The sequence below is a fragment of the Nipponia nippon genome, unplaced genomic scaffold (genome assembly GCF_047370975.1).
Source record: "Nipponia nippon isolate SJK-2023a ecotype South Korea unplaced genomic scaffold, ASM4737097v1 scaffold_2, whole genome shotgun sequence".
Classification (NCBI taxonomy): Eukaryota; Metazoa; Chordata; class Aves; order Pelecaniformes; family Threskiornithidae; genus Nipponia; species Nipponia nippon.
In genome coordinates this window covers 116,813,695-116,832,335 of record NW_028262336.1, presented here as the reverse complement: position 1 = coordinate 116,832,335, position 18,641 = coordinate 116,813,695, and the positions used below count along the sequence as shown (strand labels likewise).

Sequence of the window (18,641 nt, the reverse complement as noted above, 5' to 3'; positions counted from 1 at the left end):
TGAAGTAACTGGCCAAAATACGGATCTCCACATTGTAAATGCCTACAGCTTGGTGCAACAAATCCCACATGAAATATTGTGTTTGACGATAAAGGAAGATGGTATTGTAACAACTGGACAAGAATAGGGTAATACTCTCCTGGTTCTCAATGCCTGCATCTTTCTACGTTTTAACTACAAAAGATTCCAGGTTGTTGAAATGTGCTCAGATGTTAACTGATATTAAGCAACAGCCACTTGTGAAAATGCAGGAGTTGTGACTAGGTATAACCAGGAAACCTCTGAAGTGCAGCCATATACCACTACGCATAACGGTAGGTTGTAACATACAAATGACGGTTTGTTAAGTCTTTCCATTCAGTTCTAAAGAACCACCTCTTCCTAGTACACCATCAGTTCTGTGGAACAGATACACAGCTTAAGGAGGCTGACACCATCAAACCTAAATCTATTCTTAGCAAATAACAGTTTAACTGACTATAAATACTTACATTTTATATACTTATGTTATATAATTTGTAAGTATTTTAATACTTAAAATGAGTATTATTTATATATAACATTATTTTATATATATTATTTTTATATAGAATACTTTTTATAGATAACACTTAAAAATAAGTAATATTGAATAAGTATTTTATATACTTATTATATATCTTTTATATACTACAGCAATCTATTAGCTACCTTGGTGCTATGGGTGGGATTCGTATCACCAAATGCAGACAGTGTACATGCTCACCTGACACTCCTTTATCATCAGTGCTGAGAAACAGTTACTGTCAGAGTACCGTTATTTCAATCCCAAGTAGATATCTAAAATAAGTCAGTGAATTTCTTCCTAGAAGTTCCTGTTTCTCTCCATTCACTGTAAAAGGAACTTAAGATGAGCAGCTCAGGTTACTCACATTGTGCACATCTGCAGTTAGAACAGAGGAGTACCCAGCATCACTGAGCAGTCAGTTGCTGGTGCTCTTTAAAGCACGCAGTTTTACACTACCTGAAATAGTTTCTATTCCACCTGAAAAGAGGTTTAACGTAATATTTGATACTGTTTCTAAAATACTACATAAAGCTAAGCCAAAATTTTAGTAATTCACATTTCTGCAGCTGATGTTCTAAGCCACGTCTATCAGGAAACCAGTAATAAGTCACAAGGAGAGCAGGAGGAAGCCCAGCATTAGCACAACAGCAAAACTACCAGAACGAACGCAATCTTAGCTCACTCAGTTGTTGTGCCTCATACGAATCAATTCATCAAATTAATGGCTGTCAAATGGCTGAACGACAAATACTTCTGAAGTCAGAAGTATGACAAAAATATGCAATTATGTATCAGTACAGATTTTCTTCTTTCCCTTTTCATGATGCAAAATCTTTGTTCCCACAAAAGTGGCATTTCCCACTTGAATTTTAGGACCCTCAGTGAAGTAACTTTGTACATGTGAATTTGGAAATAGACTTAGCTTACCGCACCTTAACACATTTTGGTCATGTGCAAAATAAAAGAGCTTTAATAATATTGAATGTTATATTAAGTGAAAAGCATTTTCATCTCTCAACTTGCCATATGTATGCTTTGTATGTTTGTATGTTTTCTGCTTCATGAAACTTTCATCACTATCAGGTTTACAGTACACGCTGTACCAAATTCTGATCCCAAGATCCAGCCTGGAAAGTTGGATTAAAAATTGGAAATCCCTGCAGAGTTAAGAGAACAAGGAACTTTTTACATCTGCTTCATCAATTGCACACCCAAAAGGGTCTTCACAATGTTGCATTACACTCTGTTTTCAAAGAGGATTTTCTATTAGTGGTTGGCATTTTTTTAAATATTTGGCATGCTGTGCTATTTTACATTCTTAAGATATGGAAAATCACAGCTGTTTAGTCCAGCAATTTTCCTTATGCATAGTATTTCACTACTTACATAGTGAATCACACTGTCATCACAAAACTGCCTATACGTAACACAAGCGAGATAAACTTTATCAGAAAGCTTGGTTGAAGTCACGGTCAGCCTTCCTACTGTGTAGACGTAGCTCATCTTTAATTCCTCCACTTTCCTCCACGAGTACCTCTCCATATACAGACAGTGCAAACTCTTGTTGAAACCCTACTTTCTGTCAGTTCGAGTTTGCCAAATTCAGGTCTCAGAGAGAAGAAAAGTTCACACTTTCTCAGTTAAGTGTGAGCTACTACAGATGGTTGAGCTTGTTCCCTGACACTATTATCTGTACAGCGCTGTTACTCTGAGCTTGAAGCACATATTAAAACTAGACAAATCTGCTATATAATCATTAGATCAATTTTATAATAGGGTCCCAGGTATTTAAACAAACCAAGAGTTAGTTTCTGACCCATCTGCTGTAATATCATGTATTTATGTTGGCCTCAAACTCTTCAGGTGAGAGCAATTACTTTTCATTAGATGCCAATAATATAAACAAAGGGTAAAGGAAGGTAAATGCTTTATATAAATGTAGAACAAAAATTAGAAGTGGGACTTTATATAGGAAACACAGCACTTGAAATTTTTTTCAGGATTTAGGTAATTTTAATTTTTCATTAGCAAAACTACTGCAAAGGAGATGCTTTCAATAAAAAGGCAAGAATGCAGGACACCAAGAAACCACGCGTTAGCAGCAGTGTCACTCCAGAATCCCAAAAGTCTACAGACTGGGTTCCTGTTCAGGACAGAAGCTTTACCATGGTGTTACACAAGCCTTTTGACCATGGTTGCCCTGCATGGTTTTACATGAAGGTATAAGACATCATTAATGACTGTTTGACAATTTAATGCTAAAAATGTAAGAGTTCGTTTCTTAATCTTCATTCTCCTAAAGCCCCATTAGAAATATTATACCTGATTTTTGTTACCATGAACTAAATATATTGGTAGCACTTAAAAAAATGCCTGATCATCAACAGCAAATTACTTTGAAAATATAGTAATTCTACATATGTGAAAGCATTTTAAATATTATTTCTGAATTTTTTTTGATTGGTAACTCCAAACTGCCCATTGCTCTCAGCTCACTGACAGGAACGACACTATCCCATCAGCATACTGAATCCAATTTTGTCTTTTCAAATTTCTTAACTGAATATAAATAACAGTAACTTTTGTTATTTTCATTATAGCCAAAGGAGATCTTTAAAGCATTTTTAAAAAGCCTTGTAATTTGTTTGTACAATAAGTGAATCAACGGACTAGTAAATCAGTTCTTTGTAAGGGACAAAAGGAAAATGTACAACCTCTAAATGCAAATAAATGTTTCTAAAAAATAAATCAGTATTTTTGTCTCTTAGCTACATTTTCTCCTCCCTACTTCTACCACTAACTTTTTTCATATCTGCTATACTAGACTTCCCCCAAAAAAGGACTTGCATTTTTGCTTAACCGACTTCAGGATTCTGCTTATAGTAAAATATGCTTACTGTACTAACACAATTCTTTTCTTTACCTATACAGGCACATACAGGAGCCAAGAACCCAAAAGACAGAAAATATCTACCAAATCATAAATATATAAGAATTCATTGCCAACAAACATTCTAAAATAATTTAATTCTAAAGCTACACTTTCACTTAGTGATCCTCATATAGTTCTGACCCCCTGTTAAGCTGTATCTGTATCTGCTAGTTATATTCAAATGTATGATTAAATCATACTTAGTATAGAAACATTCCTAGGTTCACCTATACAGTTTTAAATCATTGTTCCGTTCAGTTCAGCCTGAGTATTTTAAATAAGCTCTGGTTTTATTTCCAGAAGATTAGAGATGAAAAATGGGAGTTTTCTGGATAACATAACAGTCCATTTTATCCCAAAGGACACATTTAACTAATACAGGATTTTCCACACAAGAGGGGAGAGTAAAATAAATGGTGTATGAATAGAACAATTTCCATGAAAAAAATTACATAGGCTATTAGATTTGAAACAGCCAACATATATGAGATTACAGAAGTAATTAAAAGAGAAAATAGAAATTTTGCAACAAATTTAATACCACTATATTATGTACCTTGTTATCTACACACTTGAAAACCTCATAACATATGAAAAAGACCTTGAAATACAGAAAATCCAAGAAGTAGCAAAGGCCATCAATTTCCAATCATGTTTTAATTTCTCACAGTGATCAGTACTTTACGGAAAGTATATGAAAAGTAGCATTTTGATCATGAATTCGCACTCACAAAGTTTAACATCTTATCTGCATGAATTATTATTAAAAAAACCCCACATGTCTGTAGTAGTACTAAAAATTTAAAAAGGCAAATAATGCATTCCCACTCAAAGAAATGATGGGCAGGGGGACATTTTACATAAGAAAAAAGTCTCAAATTCATACAACTGCCATTGAGAATTTTTAAACACTATTTTCTATTGCATTTACAATAAAAATATTATGTTTCTTCTTACAGAAGAGTAATTTGTCACCTTTATTTCTGAGAAGAAATAAACAAAAAAGTACTGTAAGTCTAAATGAAATCAAGTATCTAGCCATAAATGGGATTATTTCAATGCTAGTAATTATATTATGCTTCCCTTAAAATAAGAAGTCCATCTCTTTAAGGAAGTCTCTGTAGACTGGTATTTTCTACACAAAAACAGGTAACTGCATTTGTTCATCTTGCTCATGCCCACACTGCTCATGCCTGTCATTCTTCCCCATAAGACTCAGTAACCTCTATTTTTTTCTTATTATACCCAGGTAGTCTGAAGTAGTTGTCCATTCTTTGAATGTTCTTACTAAAAAACCCAAACACACTTCCTCACCATACTCTCAGTCTTGGGAATCATTTAAAAATGAGAAGTGTGAAGTTGCTACGTAAAACATCAGCATTTTCTTTGTGTAATTGTGTTGACCTCTTATTTGTCTGTATGTCTATATTCTTAATCTGCTAAGATTCTGCAAATACAGACCTTGATTAAATAATAGGTGAAAACAACCTTAAGATATTCCTGCTACCAATTTATATGCCTTCTTAACATTCATCATTAAAATATTTAGGCTGAACAGTAATAAGATATGTTTTTGAGCAGGTTCACCTACTGCACAAACACAACTGGATATTAGTTTAGGAAAAAGATGAAGTTCAAAAGTGATGGAATCAAATTCAAATCAGAAATTACAATATTACTGTATAAGTGAGAAGTGAATAATAAAACTTATTTTAAAATATGGCACTCATAAATTACACTACACTCGTTCTTAAAAGTTCATCTCCCTGTCTATTTTAAAAGTATATGGCTGATTTACCAAAATAACCAAAGCAAAAAATGTGAAGCCAAACCAAGAGACGAGTTAACACAGTCAGTGAAACTTAAATGTATTCCTTTAAGTGATTTAAGAGACAAGTGTTTTCCCCGCAACATAACACGTATGTTTCTAATGGCTTTCTCATGAATTCCATTAGATGTATTAGAGAAAATGAGGCACCAGCTCAAAAGTTCATCTAGCCCACCTAGTCTAGTGTTAGCACTTTGCAAGTACCCAGTATGTTAAAGGAAGAACAAGAGCATACGCTTCAAGTAGAAAGTAACAGCACACTGAAACAAAAAAGTCTAACTACAGTATTTTGCTAAGCTTCTAATTTTCCAGTATTTACCTTTTCGTCTGAAGAGCAATAAACTCTATAAAGCTGAATAAACTATATACCGCAAGAAAATACATGACGCAATTTTTTATTTTAAGGAATCCTATACATTGTAACAATCATTTTTTAAGTATATGGAGCAGAAATTTGAATATCCTAGTTCTGACAGGATTAGATAAAACTTGAAAAAGGAGACAAAACATAAAATGTAGAAGGATTTGTTACACCTCTTAATCAGTTGAACTATATAAAGCAATCCGCTCTTGTATTCATATTTAAAATCTCAGTGGGTATTTGGGGACAAGGCATTTAATAAAATCGAAAAAGAAAAAATAAACATAGGCATTGCTACTGATTTATTAAGCCTGCAGCTTGACTTTGTAATTTAACGGCTATTTGGAAGAACAGTCAAATCCATTTATTATTATTATGACTTGAAATAGTTCAGTGAAACTTGAAATACTTCCATAAATCTCAGGAAGCCAAATTCTGCATCTTGAAAGCAAGAAAAATTCCATGACTTCGAAAACAAAATGAAGCCAAAATAAATTATTATCTGCCTATCATTAGCTCATATCCACAAAATCTTCCTTTGAATAGCATTTACACTTTTTAAAACAAATTGTGTAATACACAAGATTTTTATGGAACTCTACCTACTTGGAAAGACTAACTGATAAACAGTAAATAATAATAGCAAATAATGAAGGTAAAACAAATAATACTAGTAAAATCAAGTAAGAAAGAATTTAGTTAGTATTCACTGTAATATTTAAACAGAGTTCCCAAAACATAAAACATTACTACAGTGATAACATTTTTAAACATCAGCAATAAATAAAAGGTATGTCCTTAGCAGTGCCTAAAAAGATATATTTCAGATAATTAGGAACAATGGCATCATATAGTACCTTCCATTGCCCTTTTAAAGAAGACTTTACAACTTCCACAGGTAAGCACTCCGTAGTGGCAACCAGAAGCCTCATCACCGCAGATGAGACAAATCTTCTGGGGTAGCGATTCAAAACCGTACTGAGAGCTTTGGCTGGTTTCTGTATCTGGCCTTCAAAAGAAAAAAGAATTAAGAGAAATGAAATATCCAGTTTTGCAACAATTAACTACTTACCTGTATAAATTGTGTTTATGCTAAAAACTTCCTTTTGAAATCTGTAATCAAGCTACAGAAGGGTAAGAAAAAACTAAAGTGACTGGCTTTCTGCTTAAGGGTTTGTCTCTACTAGGGCAACAGGCGCATTTCTAACATCTGCCTAGTCATTAAACAGAAAAGTAGCGGGCAAAAAGCATACTAGTATTTCAATCCGTTTTAGCTAAAAAAGGTACAATCTAGGAACTCTTGGTTAAAATGTTCATCTTCCTCGTCAACAACTCTTGTGAGTAAAGTCATACTGACTGATACTCTTTTTTCCTGTACACAGAATGGTACAGAGACAGAATCAAACAGAAGTTAACTGAATTTGAAAAGTCCCTTTCACATGGGAAACAACTAAATTTCATCTCAGCTAGAAAAATCTTTAATATTTGTCACTTCTCATTCAGCTGTAGCATTCTCCTCAATAACTAACTATCATGAACACATTGAGGAAAGCAGAAAGTACTTCCGAATTTCTCTCCAAGAAAAGAGACTCAGCTACCTAATCAGTATGTTTACAAAAATCAAGGATTTCCGTTGAAACTGTAGCACTGTATATATGTATTTTTGCATACATTTCTAGGTAATGCACAACATGTTGGCATCATAGCAAGCCATTTCGTTCTAACAAATCGATATACAAGTGTTTCAGTTTTATTTTTCGTGTGAAAGTAACTGGGTTTTTTTCCAAACCAGGGATAATGTTTCGGAGAATCTTTAGGTATTTATGAGTATTGGCTCGCTGTCAGTGAGGCCAGTCTGGAGAACACTCTGCTCCCCCTCTCTGGAGCCGGTCACTTGCTCAGACATCAGACGGCACTGAACCACCACAGCGATAAAAACGAAATTTCTCCCTGAGCGTGTTGGTGCCAAAAAGATCTGAGAGGTGCCAGCGGCAAAGCGAACACCGGGCCGCCTCACGCAGACCTGGGACACCCAGGCGTGCACAAACACCACAGAAGATGGACACGCGGCTGCAGTTAACTGCCTACAAACTCCGGCGGGGCTTCGCCGAGTAAAACTGCGCCCGCCTTTGCCTCGGCGCCTTCCCTTGGAAGCGCCAACCCCTCACCCGCGGCACCGCCGCCCTTCCCGAGCAAGAGCGCCCGAGCTCTCCCGCGGAGCAGCGCGGCCCCGCGGCCCGTCCCCTCGGCGAGGGCAGCCGCGCCAAAGGGCCCGCCGCCGCCCGCCGCCCTCCCTTACCGAACGTAGCCGAGGTAGGACGGGCACAGCTGGGGCAAGCCCTCCTTCAGCACCGCCGCCGGGAAGCCCAGGGGCTGGTGCCCGTTGAGAGCCAGGGGCGGGTAGAGGCCCGGCGGCGCGGCCGAGGTGGAGGGCAGGCTGTCGGGCGCCGCCGCCGGCCCGTAGGCCCCGGCCAGGAGCGCGGGCTCCGTCTTGTAGAGGACGCACTCCAGCGCGGGCTCCTGCCCGGGCCGCTGGGGCTGCGGGTACTCGGGGCAGCCCGCCGCGGGGGTGGCCCTGCCGCCCGGGTAAGGGGTGGGGAGGCCGAGACCCTCCTCCTTGATCTTCAGAGCGGGCTGGAAGTCGCTGTAGGCGAAGTGCCCCTCCTTGGCGTCCGCCGGCGGGTAGAGGTAGCCCGCCAGCTCCGGGGCGGGCGGCGAGGGGCGCGGCCCCCCGGCGCCGCCGCCGCCGCCCTCGTACTCCGCCACGTCCAGCAGCTGCCGCGTACGCGAGGCCAGGTAGGCAGAGTTGAGCGGCAGCAGGGGGACGTGCAGGTACTCCTGCCCCGGCTCCCCCGCCGCCGGCCGGTCCCCGCCGCCGGCCAAGCCGCGCTCCCCGCCGGGCAGGGCCGCCGGCCCGGGAGCCTCGCCCTTGGGGGCCGCGGCGGCGGGACCCTCCGCGCCGCCCCCCGCCCCCGGCGGCCGCGGTTTAGCAGCGGCGGTCAGGGCGTCGCCGGCCGGCCAGAGCGGGGCGGGCCGCGGCGTGGGCTGCGAGGGGCCGGGCGCCCCCGGGGCGGCTTCGCCCGCCTTCTGCGGGGCGCCGCGGCTCATCGGGGCGCCGGGCGCCTCCGCGGCCTCCGCCCCGAAGAAGGACCAGGGCGCCGCGGCCACGGCGGAGCCGGCATGGGCCGCGGGCGCCAGGAAGGTGTCCAGGACGGTGTCCAGGCAGTCCTTGTCCGAGAGGGAGCCGCTCCCCGGCCGGTACGAGAGGGAGTCCCGCTCCTCCTCCTCCTCCCCCGGCTGCTGCCGCGGCTCTGCCTCCTCTTCCTCCTCCTCCTCCTCGTCCTCCTCCTCGTCGCTGCTCTTGGGATAGAGCAGCCCGTCCAGGGCGATGTCGATGGCCTCCGCTTCCCTGCGGAAGGGGTCTCGGCCGGGCTGCCCCTGCAGCAGGACCGCCCCGTCTCTGGCGGGCGGAGGCGCTCGGGGCTCCTTGGCCTTCACCTCGGTCATGCTGGCCCGGGGCAGGGCTGGACGCCGGTGAGTCTCCGGGCCGGGGGGCGGCCGGGCGGCTGCTCACATCCTGGACGTGCCCGCTGAGGCGGCGGCGCGGGACCCGCTCACATGGCGCTGCCTTCGGGGGGCGGCGCAGCCCCGGCCCCCGCCGCCGGGAGGGGGTGAAACGGAGCCGCGGACGGTGCAGCCTAGAGGGGGGAAAGGATCGGAGCGTGTGCGGGAGGAGCGGCGGACGGGAGAGCGGGCTCCCCGCCGGGCTCCGGCGGCGGCGGCGGGCGGGCTGCCGCTCGCTGCCCCGCGGCTCCGCGCTCCGCTTTTCCTTCGACTGCTTCCCGCCGTCCGCGCTCGGCCCCGGAGCCGCCGGCTCCACGCCTCCTCGCCCGCCCCTCCCCGCCCCCCGCCGCCAGCCCCAGCCCGTACCGAGGGCTGCGCTGCCGCCGCGGGCTCCCCCCGCCCGGCCCCTGCTCTCCGCCCGCCGCGGAGGGCAGCCGGTCCCGGGCACCGCGGCTTCCCCAGCAGCCTTTCCACCGGCTCCTCCTCCGCTCCGCCTATCCCGGCCCGGCTGCCCCATCGCTCGCCCTGCCCGCGTCCCTGTCCCATCGCGTCCCTCTCCCCGTGTCTCAGGCCTCTCCCCGCCGCCTTGGCTCTCTCACCGCCGTCTCATGCCTTTCCCTCCGTCTCTTGTGCAGGTGCCCCGTCCTCACGCTTCACCATCCTGAGAAGTGCAACTCTGGACCGGGCACAGGCTACAAGCAGGTTGGGTAGGTCGCTGTTTTGGAGCGCAGAGAGCGACACAAGCTTCACTGATTTGCAGTGACTACAGTATAGTCTTCCTGTTGTCTGTTTTTCACCATCCCCTTCAAACATCCATTGTAATTTTCAGGATTAAGCTCTGGCCCAATATCTATCCTGATACAACATCCATTTTCCAGTAGCAAAGAAACCGAGGCATTGTAAAGCGCTTTACATTACATTCAGGGACCTCAAAGTATCCCCTACACCAGAGAAAGCACAACATTTTTGCTACAAAATGTTTGGAAAATGGAGCATTCTTTGCCTCTAATATTTTCTTTTAATTACTTTTTCAGGGTGAATGAAAGGACATTTAAAATGGACCTGGATTACAGGGGCTGGCTGGCCAACCTGCATATAGCAAGTTACAATCCAGCCCAAGTTAGTTCTGACCAAGAAGCCATCACCAGCTAATTGCTGCCTGGCATTTTGTGTAAAATGCTGGCTTTGTGGCAGAACCCATTCAACTCAATAAGACAATTACTAATTGGAACCTGCCCCCCCCCCCTTGCATTACATAGCAGTCTCAGAAAAGAAACTGGTGTTGAAAGATACAAAGAATAGATTAGCGTAGGAGTAGTCCTCGTAACTTTGAGTAGAATCAGTGTATTTTTGAATCATAGAGAAATGTGCACTGTTACATGCTTGTTTATGCTCTGTAAGTATAACATGCCTTTCAGAAAACACATCCTTTTTCAAAAAATCTGATCACCATGAAGTCGTTGCTTTTGTTATTTTACTTTCAAAATATTTTCAGACTGAAAAGAACAGCTTCTTGGGGAGAAAAACATAACTTTTTGAAATTATTTCAGTGTTCTGAAAGCTAACATCAGAAATCATACAGGGCAGTTTTATAGAAGCAGTGGCTTCACATAAACCCTATTCAATGTAGTGTGTATTTTCTATGTTATTCTTGGCAAAATACTACTGGCTGATAGACTGCTTTGGGAGTCTGCCTTTTATTCCTTTAAGGAGAAAATAATTTTTCATTTTTTTTAAAGAATTATGGCATTGTGATAATAGCTAACATTTTAAAACTTAGATGTCATGTATGCACCTCTATATACAGTCAGGAGGTTAATCAGAATGATACACATCAAAGTATACTTGTTATGTATAGGAATATTTCTTGAACAGCAGTGTCTCACACTGTTGATACTGCAGGGGAACGGACTGTTTGACCAGCAAATAGCAAGAATTGAAGGTGTCTTTGTAAAACCTATCAGTGGAACCGATGTTAAAAGAATGCTCTCAAAAGGTGCTATCCAGGTCTGTTATGACATGGTGTTAAAACAAATAATTTGAAGTGCTTCTCTGGCTACCAAGTTTGTGTTTTACATGCTACAATATTTCTTCCTTCTCCCAAGCCTTCCTTTTCTCAGAAGAGACAGAAGTTCACCTCCAGCACTGTTCATCTCTGTGCTTATTTTGGTTTTCCCCTGATTTTTCATGCTTAGTCAGCTAGTTATCATGTCTGTTTATTGCCACTGTCTTCTTTTCTCATTTCCACTTCCTCAAATGCACGCAGCATTCATGGCCTGCATCTTTACAGAAATGTGCTCCAAAGACTTGTTCCCTTGCAGTGGCTTGCCTCCTTACTACTGCTTCAGGACCAGGAGAGGTGAAGAGCCACAGACGGCAGGAATAGCGGGGGTCCTGAAAGGAAAGCAGCACCGAGTAGTTTCCACAAGACCAACTCGCTGCTGCTAATGACTTGTCTGCTAAAATTCTACACTAACAAAGCCATGTGACTGTAAATACCTGTAAATTCACCAGAAATATAAATGTTTGCTACTTTCATTATTTGTCTAAATGTTAGCAGTTAAATGTTGTCCAGGTTTTCTGTTGTCTTTCCTAATTTCATTTTTATGACCTGCCAAATGTACTCAATTCTTCAATGGTTATGGTAATTATGCTGAATTGCCATTGTTTAAAGAAAACATTTTGGGTTCTTTACCTTTAGGACATTTATTGCACTATTGATTTACATTGGCTTCACATGATTTCTATGAACTTTCACTGGAAACTTTTGCTATTTTCTTCATATGATTCTGTCCATAACCTTAATGCCCCATCCCTAGAAGTGTTCAAGGCCAGGCTGGATGGGGCTCTGAGCAACCTGATCTAGTGGAAGATGTCCCTGCCCATGGCAGGGGGGTTGGACTAGATGGCCTTTAGCGCTCCCTTCCAACCCAAACTGTTCTATGGTTCTGTGATTCATTCATTTCCTTTTGCTGTCAGATTTTCTCACAGCATTTGGATGCTTTTCCCGATATTGCTATGGTATCACATTTTTTTCAATAAGAACATTTCAGAGTATGCCCTATGAAATTTATTGACATTCTAGTGTTGTTGTCATTTAGTCATTTTGATTTATTCATGTTGTTGTTGTGGCAATCACCATTACAGAAAAACAGGTTTTCTTATGGTATTTCCCCAGCTAATTTTCATTTACAAGCCATTAGAAATGAAACCGACATTTTCAATTCAGATCTAAAAATGACATTTTTTTATATTCAGTAAGCTTTTACTGAATATAAAAATTTCAAAAAGCAAACAGTATGAATAGATTTGTACTTCAGAATAGACCTATTTTGAACCAAACAATAAAACACTGGAGGGTTTGATTGACACTACTGCATTTTTTAAAATTCAACCAGAACTTGCAAATATAATATTTGAGAGCTCAAATTATTTTTGTGTCTATTTCCTTGCTCTGTTCAAAAGCTGTGGATGAGTAAAAGCTGCACATAACACAAGTTCTCAGCTGTCTTGCTTTGCAGCACAATTCCTGTATAAAATGTCAGCAGGAACAATAATAGAATTGTACTGAGAAGTCTGATTGTAATGCTGTAGATTTGCATTTAATTTTTTAAGTAGTTCCTGAGCCTTTGTTTGACCATTGAAACATTCAACTGTACACTTTTAAGTAGTAAAAATTTTTGATAGGCCCTTCAAAATATTTCTGATGTTGTCGGTTTAAATAAAAATAAAAAATGCTGTATGAGAAACAAGACAAGTACACAGCCTCCTCAAACACTACAAATATCAAAATCACCAACCTTTTTTTATGACCACCTTTTCTTAAAATAATCTTGAAGCATGGCCTGAAGGTTGACAAAATCTGAGTTCCATTTCTCAGACTGAAGTGTTCCATTTGTGTGTCAAGAGCGCTCCGTATAAACAGTGCCATAAAGTCAGTGACTTAATGTTTACACCTGGGAAAGGACAGATTGATTACACCAGAAAACCTGAATTAGTGTCTTAGTCCTTTCGTGCAGTGACCACAGTATTGTTCTACACAGGCTCTTTGAGAACAGAGCTTAGAAGTTTAAAATGTTTTATTTTTTTCAGTTAATCAATGCCTGACAATTTTATACTATCGTTGTTTATGATATGATACAACCAAAAATGTGATTCACTTTTTATAAACAAAGAGGAAGAGACTACCTGCTTCAAAGAGCTTGTGCACTCATGGTCAAAAAAAAAAGCAGCTTGCATAAGGAGAGACTTAGAGGCTATAGGAGAGGCTTAGAGGCTTTTGATTCTATTACAGAAATAACAGGTTGCTAAAAAAAAATTAGACCTCGGTAACTGCATTTTGCAATTGCTGCACTAAAAAGACCCCCATGTTTTCAGGGTGTAGTGTGGAGGATAAAAAAATAGTAGTGTCATGCAAGTAACAGCACATTCTTGGTATGTTACAGTTCTTGGAGATATATACTTCTGTGGTTGCATCCCTATTCTGTAAATATTTAGACCCCTAGTTAGCATGCTAAATTTCACTTAAATTAGGATGCCAGCAGACATTAAATATGCACTTCTCAGAGATCATAATTTTGAAGTACCAGCTAAGTCATGAAAGCAGCTAGCACTAGGGATGTGGTCTGATCGTAAATGTTCACATCTGAGCCAGGTGATTAGGCTTCTTTGGTCAGGTAAGAGTCTTAGATATCTGTGGCGACAGTTCAATTCATCTTCTGGAGCTCTTCAGAGACACTTAATGTCTTATTAAAGATATAAAGGACTTCTGTGATCTGAAGCACTCTGATAAAGAGCCATGATTTCTTGGCAGTGCAATGTCTAAGATCGATGCCTAAAGTAAGAGGTCTGAATAGAGTCCTAAATCCTTAAAATGCAGTATCAATGTGCTCTACTACAATGATTAAAAACATTATAAGAATCATAGTTTTGGAAACTGCATGGGAAACTACTTTCTTTTCCCCTAAGCAAGGCCATGCCACAATGTAATTAATCTCTGTCATCTGTTATCAGGTGTTTTGTTAGCTTAAGCTAAACCATCACATTAAAAAAAAGCTACCAAAATTGTTGGCTTACTAAATACAAGGGTGCCTTGAAACAAATGTAAATGCAAAAGGGATCTGCAAACAGCAAGGTATGCGGCAAAGAAAGTAAGCAATAGAGTTATAAAAGGAGATGAGGGAAAGGAAGCTAATTGCAGTGCACATTACATTATTTCTTGTTCTCGGGTGCTAAAGTTGCCGCAGGGATAACATCGATACGGGAGGTAAAGTGGACTCTGAGACACTTTTCTCTTTATAAATTGTCCAAAGGGGGGAAATAGATGAGTTATATTCATTATATTCATGAAGGTGATAGCTGCTCCTGGGACAGAAGTCATATATTTTATTTATTGTTCTTTGTTTATACTTTGGCTAACACTCACCGAACTGCAGAACATAATACGCTTGTAGCTGAGAAAATAAGCAGCAGCATGAGAAGTAAGAAAAAAGAGAAGAGAGATGCTTTCTGATTTTATGCTCTACAGTGAATGTCATTGCTTGCTGGACGACATCCTCAAAAACTTTCTTGAATATTTTGTCCTATGGCTTTCCATGAACGCATCACCTCAAGGTGTCAAAGGGCATATGCTATGCATCCCTCAAGGCCTAGCTAGGAGACCTTTACCCAAACCCACCATCTTCCTCAAACTGGCTTTGTTGCTATATTGTCTAGCCTCAGGACAAAGAAGTGAAGGTTGCTTGATATAAAATATGGTATTCAATTATCTGTATATATGAAATACATATTTCATATAAGTATGTAAAGTGGCTGTATACAGACAATTGGACCCAGTGCTGCTAGGTGGAATGAGATGACTCCCAGCAGTCTAATATTCATGGTAGTCAATGTATTGCAACAAGTCTTGCTTGCTGGCTGGAGAGTAGGACGTTGCAACCAGTGATAGTAAACAGATGTTAGCATCTCTGAAATTCAGAAAGACGTAGTCAATAGTTCTTCAGAAGTATTAAAACTAATATCCTGATTAAATTGTGAGTCCTAAATAATCATAGAAAAGAAGATAAAAACTGGCTCGAACCTCAGGAAATTTACAAGTAAATTTGGCGATCCAAATTGATGTGAAAATTATATTCAACACAAAGATAAAACAAGGATTGAACCTAACTATGACACTTTCTTAAGATTTTGTAAGCTGGATGAAGTAGAGCTGACCTTGGAGTAGAGCTGCACCATAAGTGGAAGTAGGCATGACTTTCTTTTATTTTTGTGTAGCCTTTGCTACCAACTTTAATTTCATAGGAGACATCCTTCCTATGCAAATTTAAATTTCCATAGGAAATTTGCATAGGAGATTCGACAGCTGGCTGAATATGAGCCAGCAGTGTGCTCAGGTGGCCAAGAAGGCCAAGAGCATCCTGGCTTATAGCAGAAATCGTGTGGCCAGCAGACTGGGGAAGTGATTGTCCCCCTGTACTCAGCACTGGTAAGACCACACCTGAAATACTGTGTTCATTTTTGGGCCCCTCACTACAAGAAGGACATTGAGGTGCTGGAGCGTGTCCAGAGGAGCGCAACGAAGCTGGTGAAGGGTCTAGAGCACAAGTTTTATGAGGAGCGTTTGAGGGAACTGGGGTAGTTTAGTTTGGAGAAGAGGAGGCTGAGGGGAGACCTTATTGCTCTCTACAACCACCTGAGAGGAGGTTGGAGCAAGGTGGATGTTGGTCTCTTCTCCCAAGTAACAAGTGATAGGACGAGAAGAAGTTGGGAGGTTTAGATTGGATATTAGGAAGAATTTCTTCACCTAAAGGGTTATTAAGCATTGGAACAGGCTGTTCAGGGAAGTGGTTGAGTCCTCATCCCTGGAGGTATTTGAAAGATGGGTAGATGTGGTGCTTAGAGACATGGTTTAGTGGTGGACTTAGTGCTAGGTTTACAGTTGGACTTGATGATCTTAAACGTCTTTTCCAACCTAAACGATACTATGGTTCTATGATTCAAATTGTCTTAGCAAGAGTTAATCTTGCATCTACTTATTATATTCCCAAGTTTTTCTTCCTGTTTCTACTCCCAGTCCGATTTCCCACCAGGGATTTGGTTGTCCCATGAAGTCTCAAAGTTCACTTTTCAGCCTTAGAATCCTCACAAACTCCTCTGAACTATCAGTTTCTTTTCATAACCTCAGGTTAAAGGCATATATTCATTTTTATATGAAATTCAGTATTTATCAGTTGCATCATACTTAGGTATCCAAAAATTAATTGGAAATGGCTAAATGGCATCATATCAAGCATATAAAAAATAATCTGAGTTTCTTATCTTACTGTGTCCCATCATTGCTAGATGAAGACTAAAACATTGCTTAAAACGCCATCCGCTGTATAACAAATTTCTGGAGAGTTTTGATTCTTATGGAGTTCCAGGGAATTTTATTTACTCTTTACCACTTGTCCTATGTGTTGTTCTGGGTCCAGCTCTGTCTACCTCTGCCTGGCAAACCATGCACCTTTCCACCGATATATTCTAACAAAGCAGAGAAGCCCAATGTACCTGTACCTAGCTGTATGCTTCTTGCACAAGCATTTGTGCAACAGGAGGCAGGGAATAGTAAACTTTCTCTCTCAAAACAGCAGCGCAGGCAGGGTTAGGTTACACTCCAGAGTAGGCTGGTCGAAGCACTTGCAAAGACTTGAGTGCCAACATTTGCCTGATTCAGCCTTAGCTGGAATTTAAGTGGTCTGGGTGTCCAGGTGTGGGCACATTGGTTTTTTTCACATTTCTGTAGATGAACTGACTTCAATTAGATTACCCTTGGGTGACAAAAGAGGGATCAAAACCAAAAGCTCTGTTAAACTTTTATATTAGAAAAATTATGTGAAGTCAATAACCATAATACTACTTATAGCAAAAAAGGGCACTGCTTTGCACTGATGTCACCTGAGATCCAAATCTTCCTTTTTTGTCTTCTTTTGGTTTTCTTTGAATTAGAAAGTTCTTGGGTTCTTTCTTTAATTATGTCCTTTATAATTTTATTTCCTAATTAGAGTTCAGCCATAACATTTTCAAAGCTTCCAAAATATAAGTTTACTTTTCCAAAATACACGTGCCCCTTTGACATGGTATAACCTATATAATCAATGTAATATAGAATAAATCTCAAAAATTGTTCTAACATTCTGCAAAATCCAATTTTGTAATAATAATAGTCTGCCATATAATCTGGGAAAGAAAGAAGCACAAATAGGTCTTTTGAGGCATTCGTTGTGTATTGAGTTACACCATATTATACCTCTGCTTGTTGCATTAGATGCAAGCCTGCTCAGTCTCCTAAATGGGAGAAAGGTTCTACATGAATAGGTAAATATTAAAATGGCATAAATATTTTCCATGACTGCTCACCTTTAATAGCTTCTATATCAAAATTGCTTAGTTTGAAAAAATAGGGGGTTTTGTTGGTCATCCTGCCTGCCTAAAGATCAGACCAAGCTACCTTCTGTACATGAATGAGCTGCATTAATAAATCTTCTGCTATGAGAACACAGGGCTACATCGACAGCAGGAGTTAGGCTCTGGACTCTGCATCGAATCTGTCGTACTTGCTGTGTATACAGGCTCTCCTTAGCACACACCAGATCTCAATATGGTCCTTACTTAAACTTCCTGTGGTAACACTAATCTCCATTTAGCTTTTATTTGCTCTTTCTAGGACATACTGTTATCTTAAATTTGAGCCCAGAATGTAAAGACTAACTCTTAAGTCTTACTGAATTATTCATCGTCATTAAATTATTTAAAATCAAAAATTATCCAGTTTTTCTTCATGGCTCCTTCACAAATAGATGCTGATTTCTCACAGTATTTTCTTTGATGAATTCACCAATTTACTTGGTTAAAGTACACTGAGTTAAACAGCAGCTAAATCAAATCGTGCTATAGTTACTTATTACTATAAGAACTTTGTTAAGGTAGAATATAAGGAATTTGTATTGTGTGATAGTTAATATCTTATCTATGCATGAATGACTTGCTTGTTAAAAACAGGAATGTCTGTGAAAAATACATTTGCCTAAAAATTTATTAAAAACTGTGCATGTGCAAATATGGAACCTCTTGTGGGTGGATAGTAATTTTCTAGTTTCAACCAGATATATAACTTTACATCGCTACCAAGCTTTCATCTCAACATCCTTTTGGTCTTTTTGTGTCATCATAAAATATATTACTGTAGCAAAATAGTTTTTCAGTTTTTTGTCAGTGTTGAAAAAACTCTTTCCCGCTGCTGTGGGTTGACATTCTTGGTTGGGCTTTGCAGATGATGTCTTACAATATTCTCTGTTTTTATATGTAATGTATCCAATTTTCTCACTGGATAAGATAATTTTAAATAATAACTTTGGATTTATACACTGCC

General features: G+C 40.8%; 1 protein-coding gene and 1 long non-coding RNA gene across 3 annotated transcripts in view; one reads left to right on the top strand and one right to left on the bottom strand.

Annotated features, from left to right (window-relative positions):
* PGR (progesterone receptor) overlaps positions 1-9,676 on the bottom strand; it is a 46,156-nt gene extending 36,480 nt beyond the window's left edge. Inside the window, exons 1-3 of one of the 2 annotated variants that reach the window (XM_087755950.1) lie at positions 9,599-9,676; positions 7,968-9,366; positions 6,526-6,677 (exon numbers count right to left, since the gene is read on the bottom strand). In XM_087755950.1, coding sequence (XP_087612076.1) covers positions 6,526-6,677; positions 7,968-9,175 — 1,360 coding nt within the window. In that variant the 5' untranslated portion in view covers positions 9,176-9,366; positions 9,599-9,676. Of the gene's footprint in view, positions 1-6,525; positions 6,678-7,967; positions 9,534-9,598 lie in introns of those variants that run through there. The other variant, XM_087755951.1, reaches the window with a different exon arrangement.
* LOC148055932 (uncharacterized) lies at positions 8,795-18,336 on the top strand. The gene is made up of 3 exons (XR_015704443.1): positions 8,795-8,926; positions 9,868-9,939; positions 11,554-18,336. It is a non-coding gene; the product is annotated as an uncharacterized LOC148055932 (long non-coding RNA).
* The last annotated feature ends 305 nt before the right edge of the window (positions 18,337-18,641 follow it).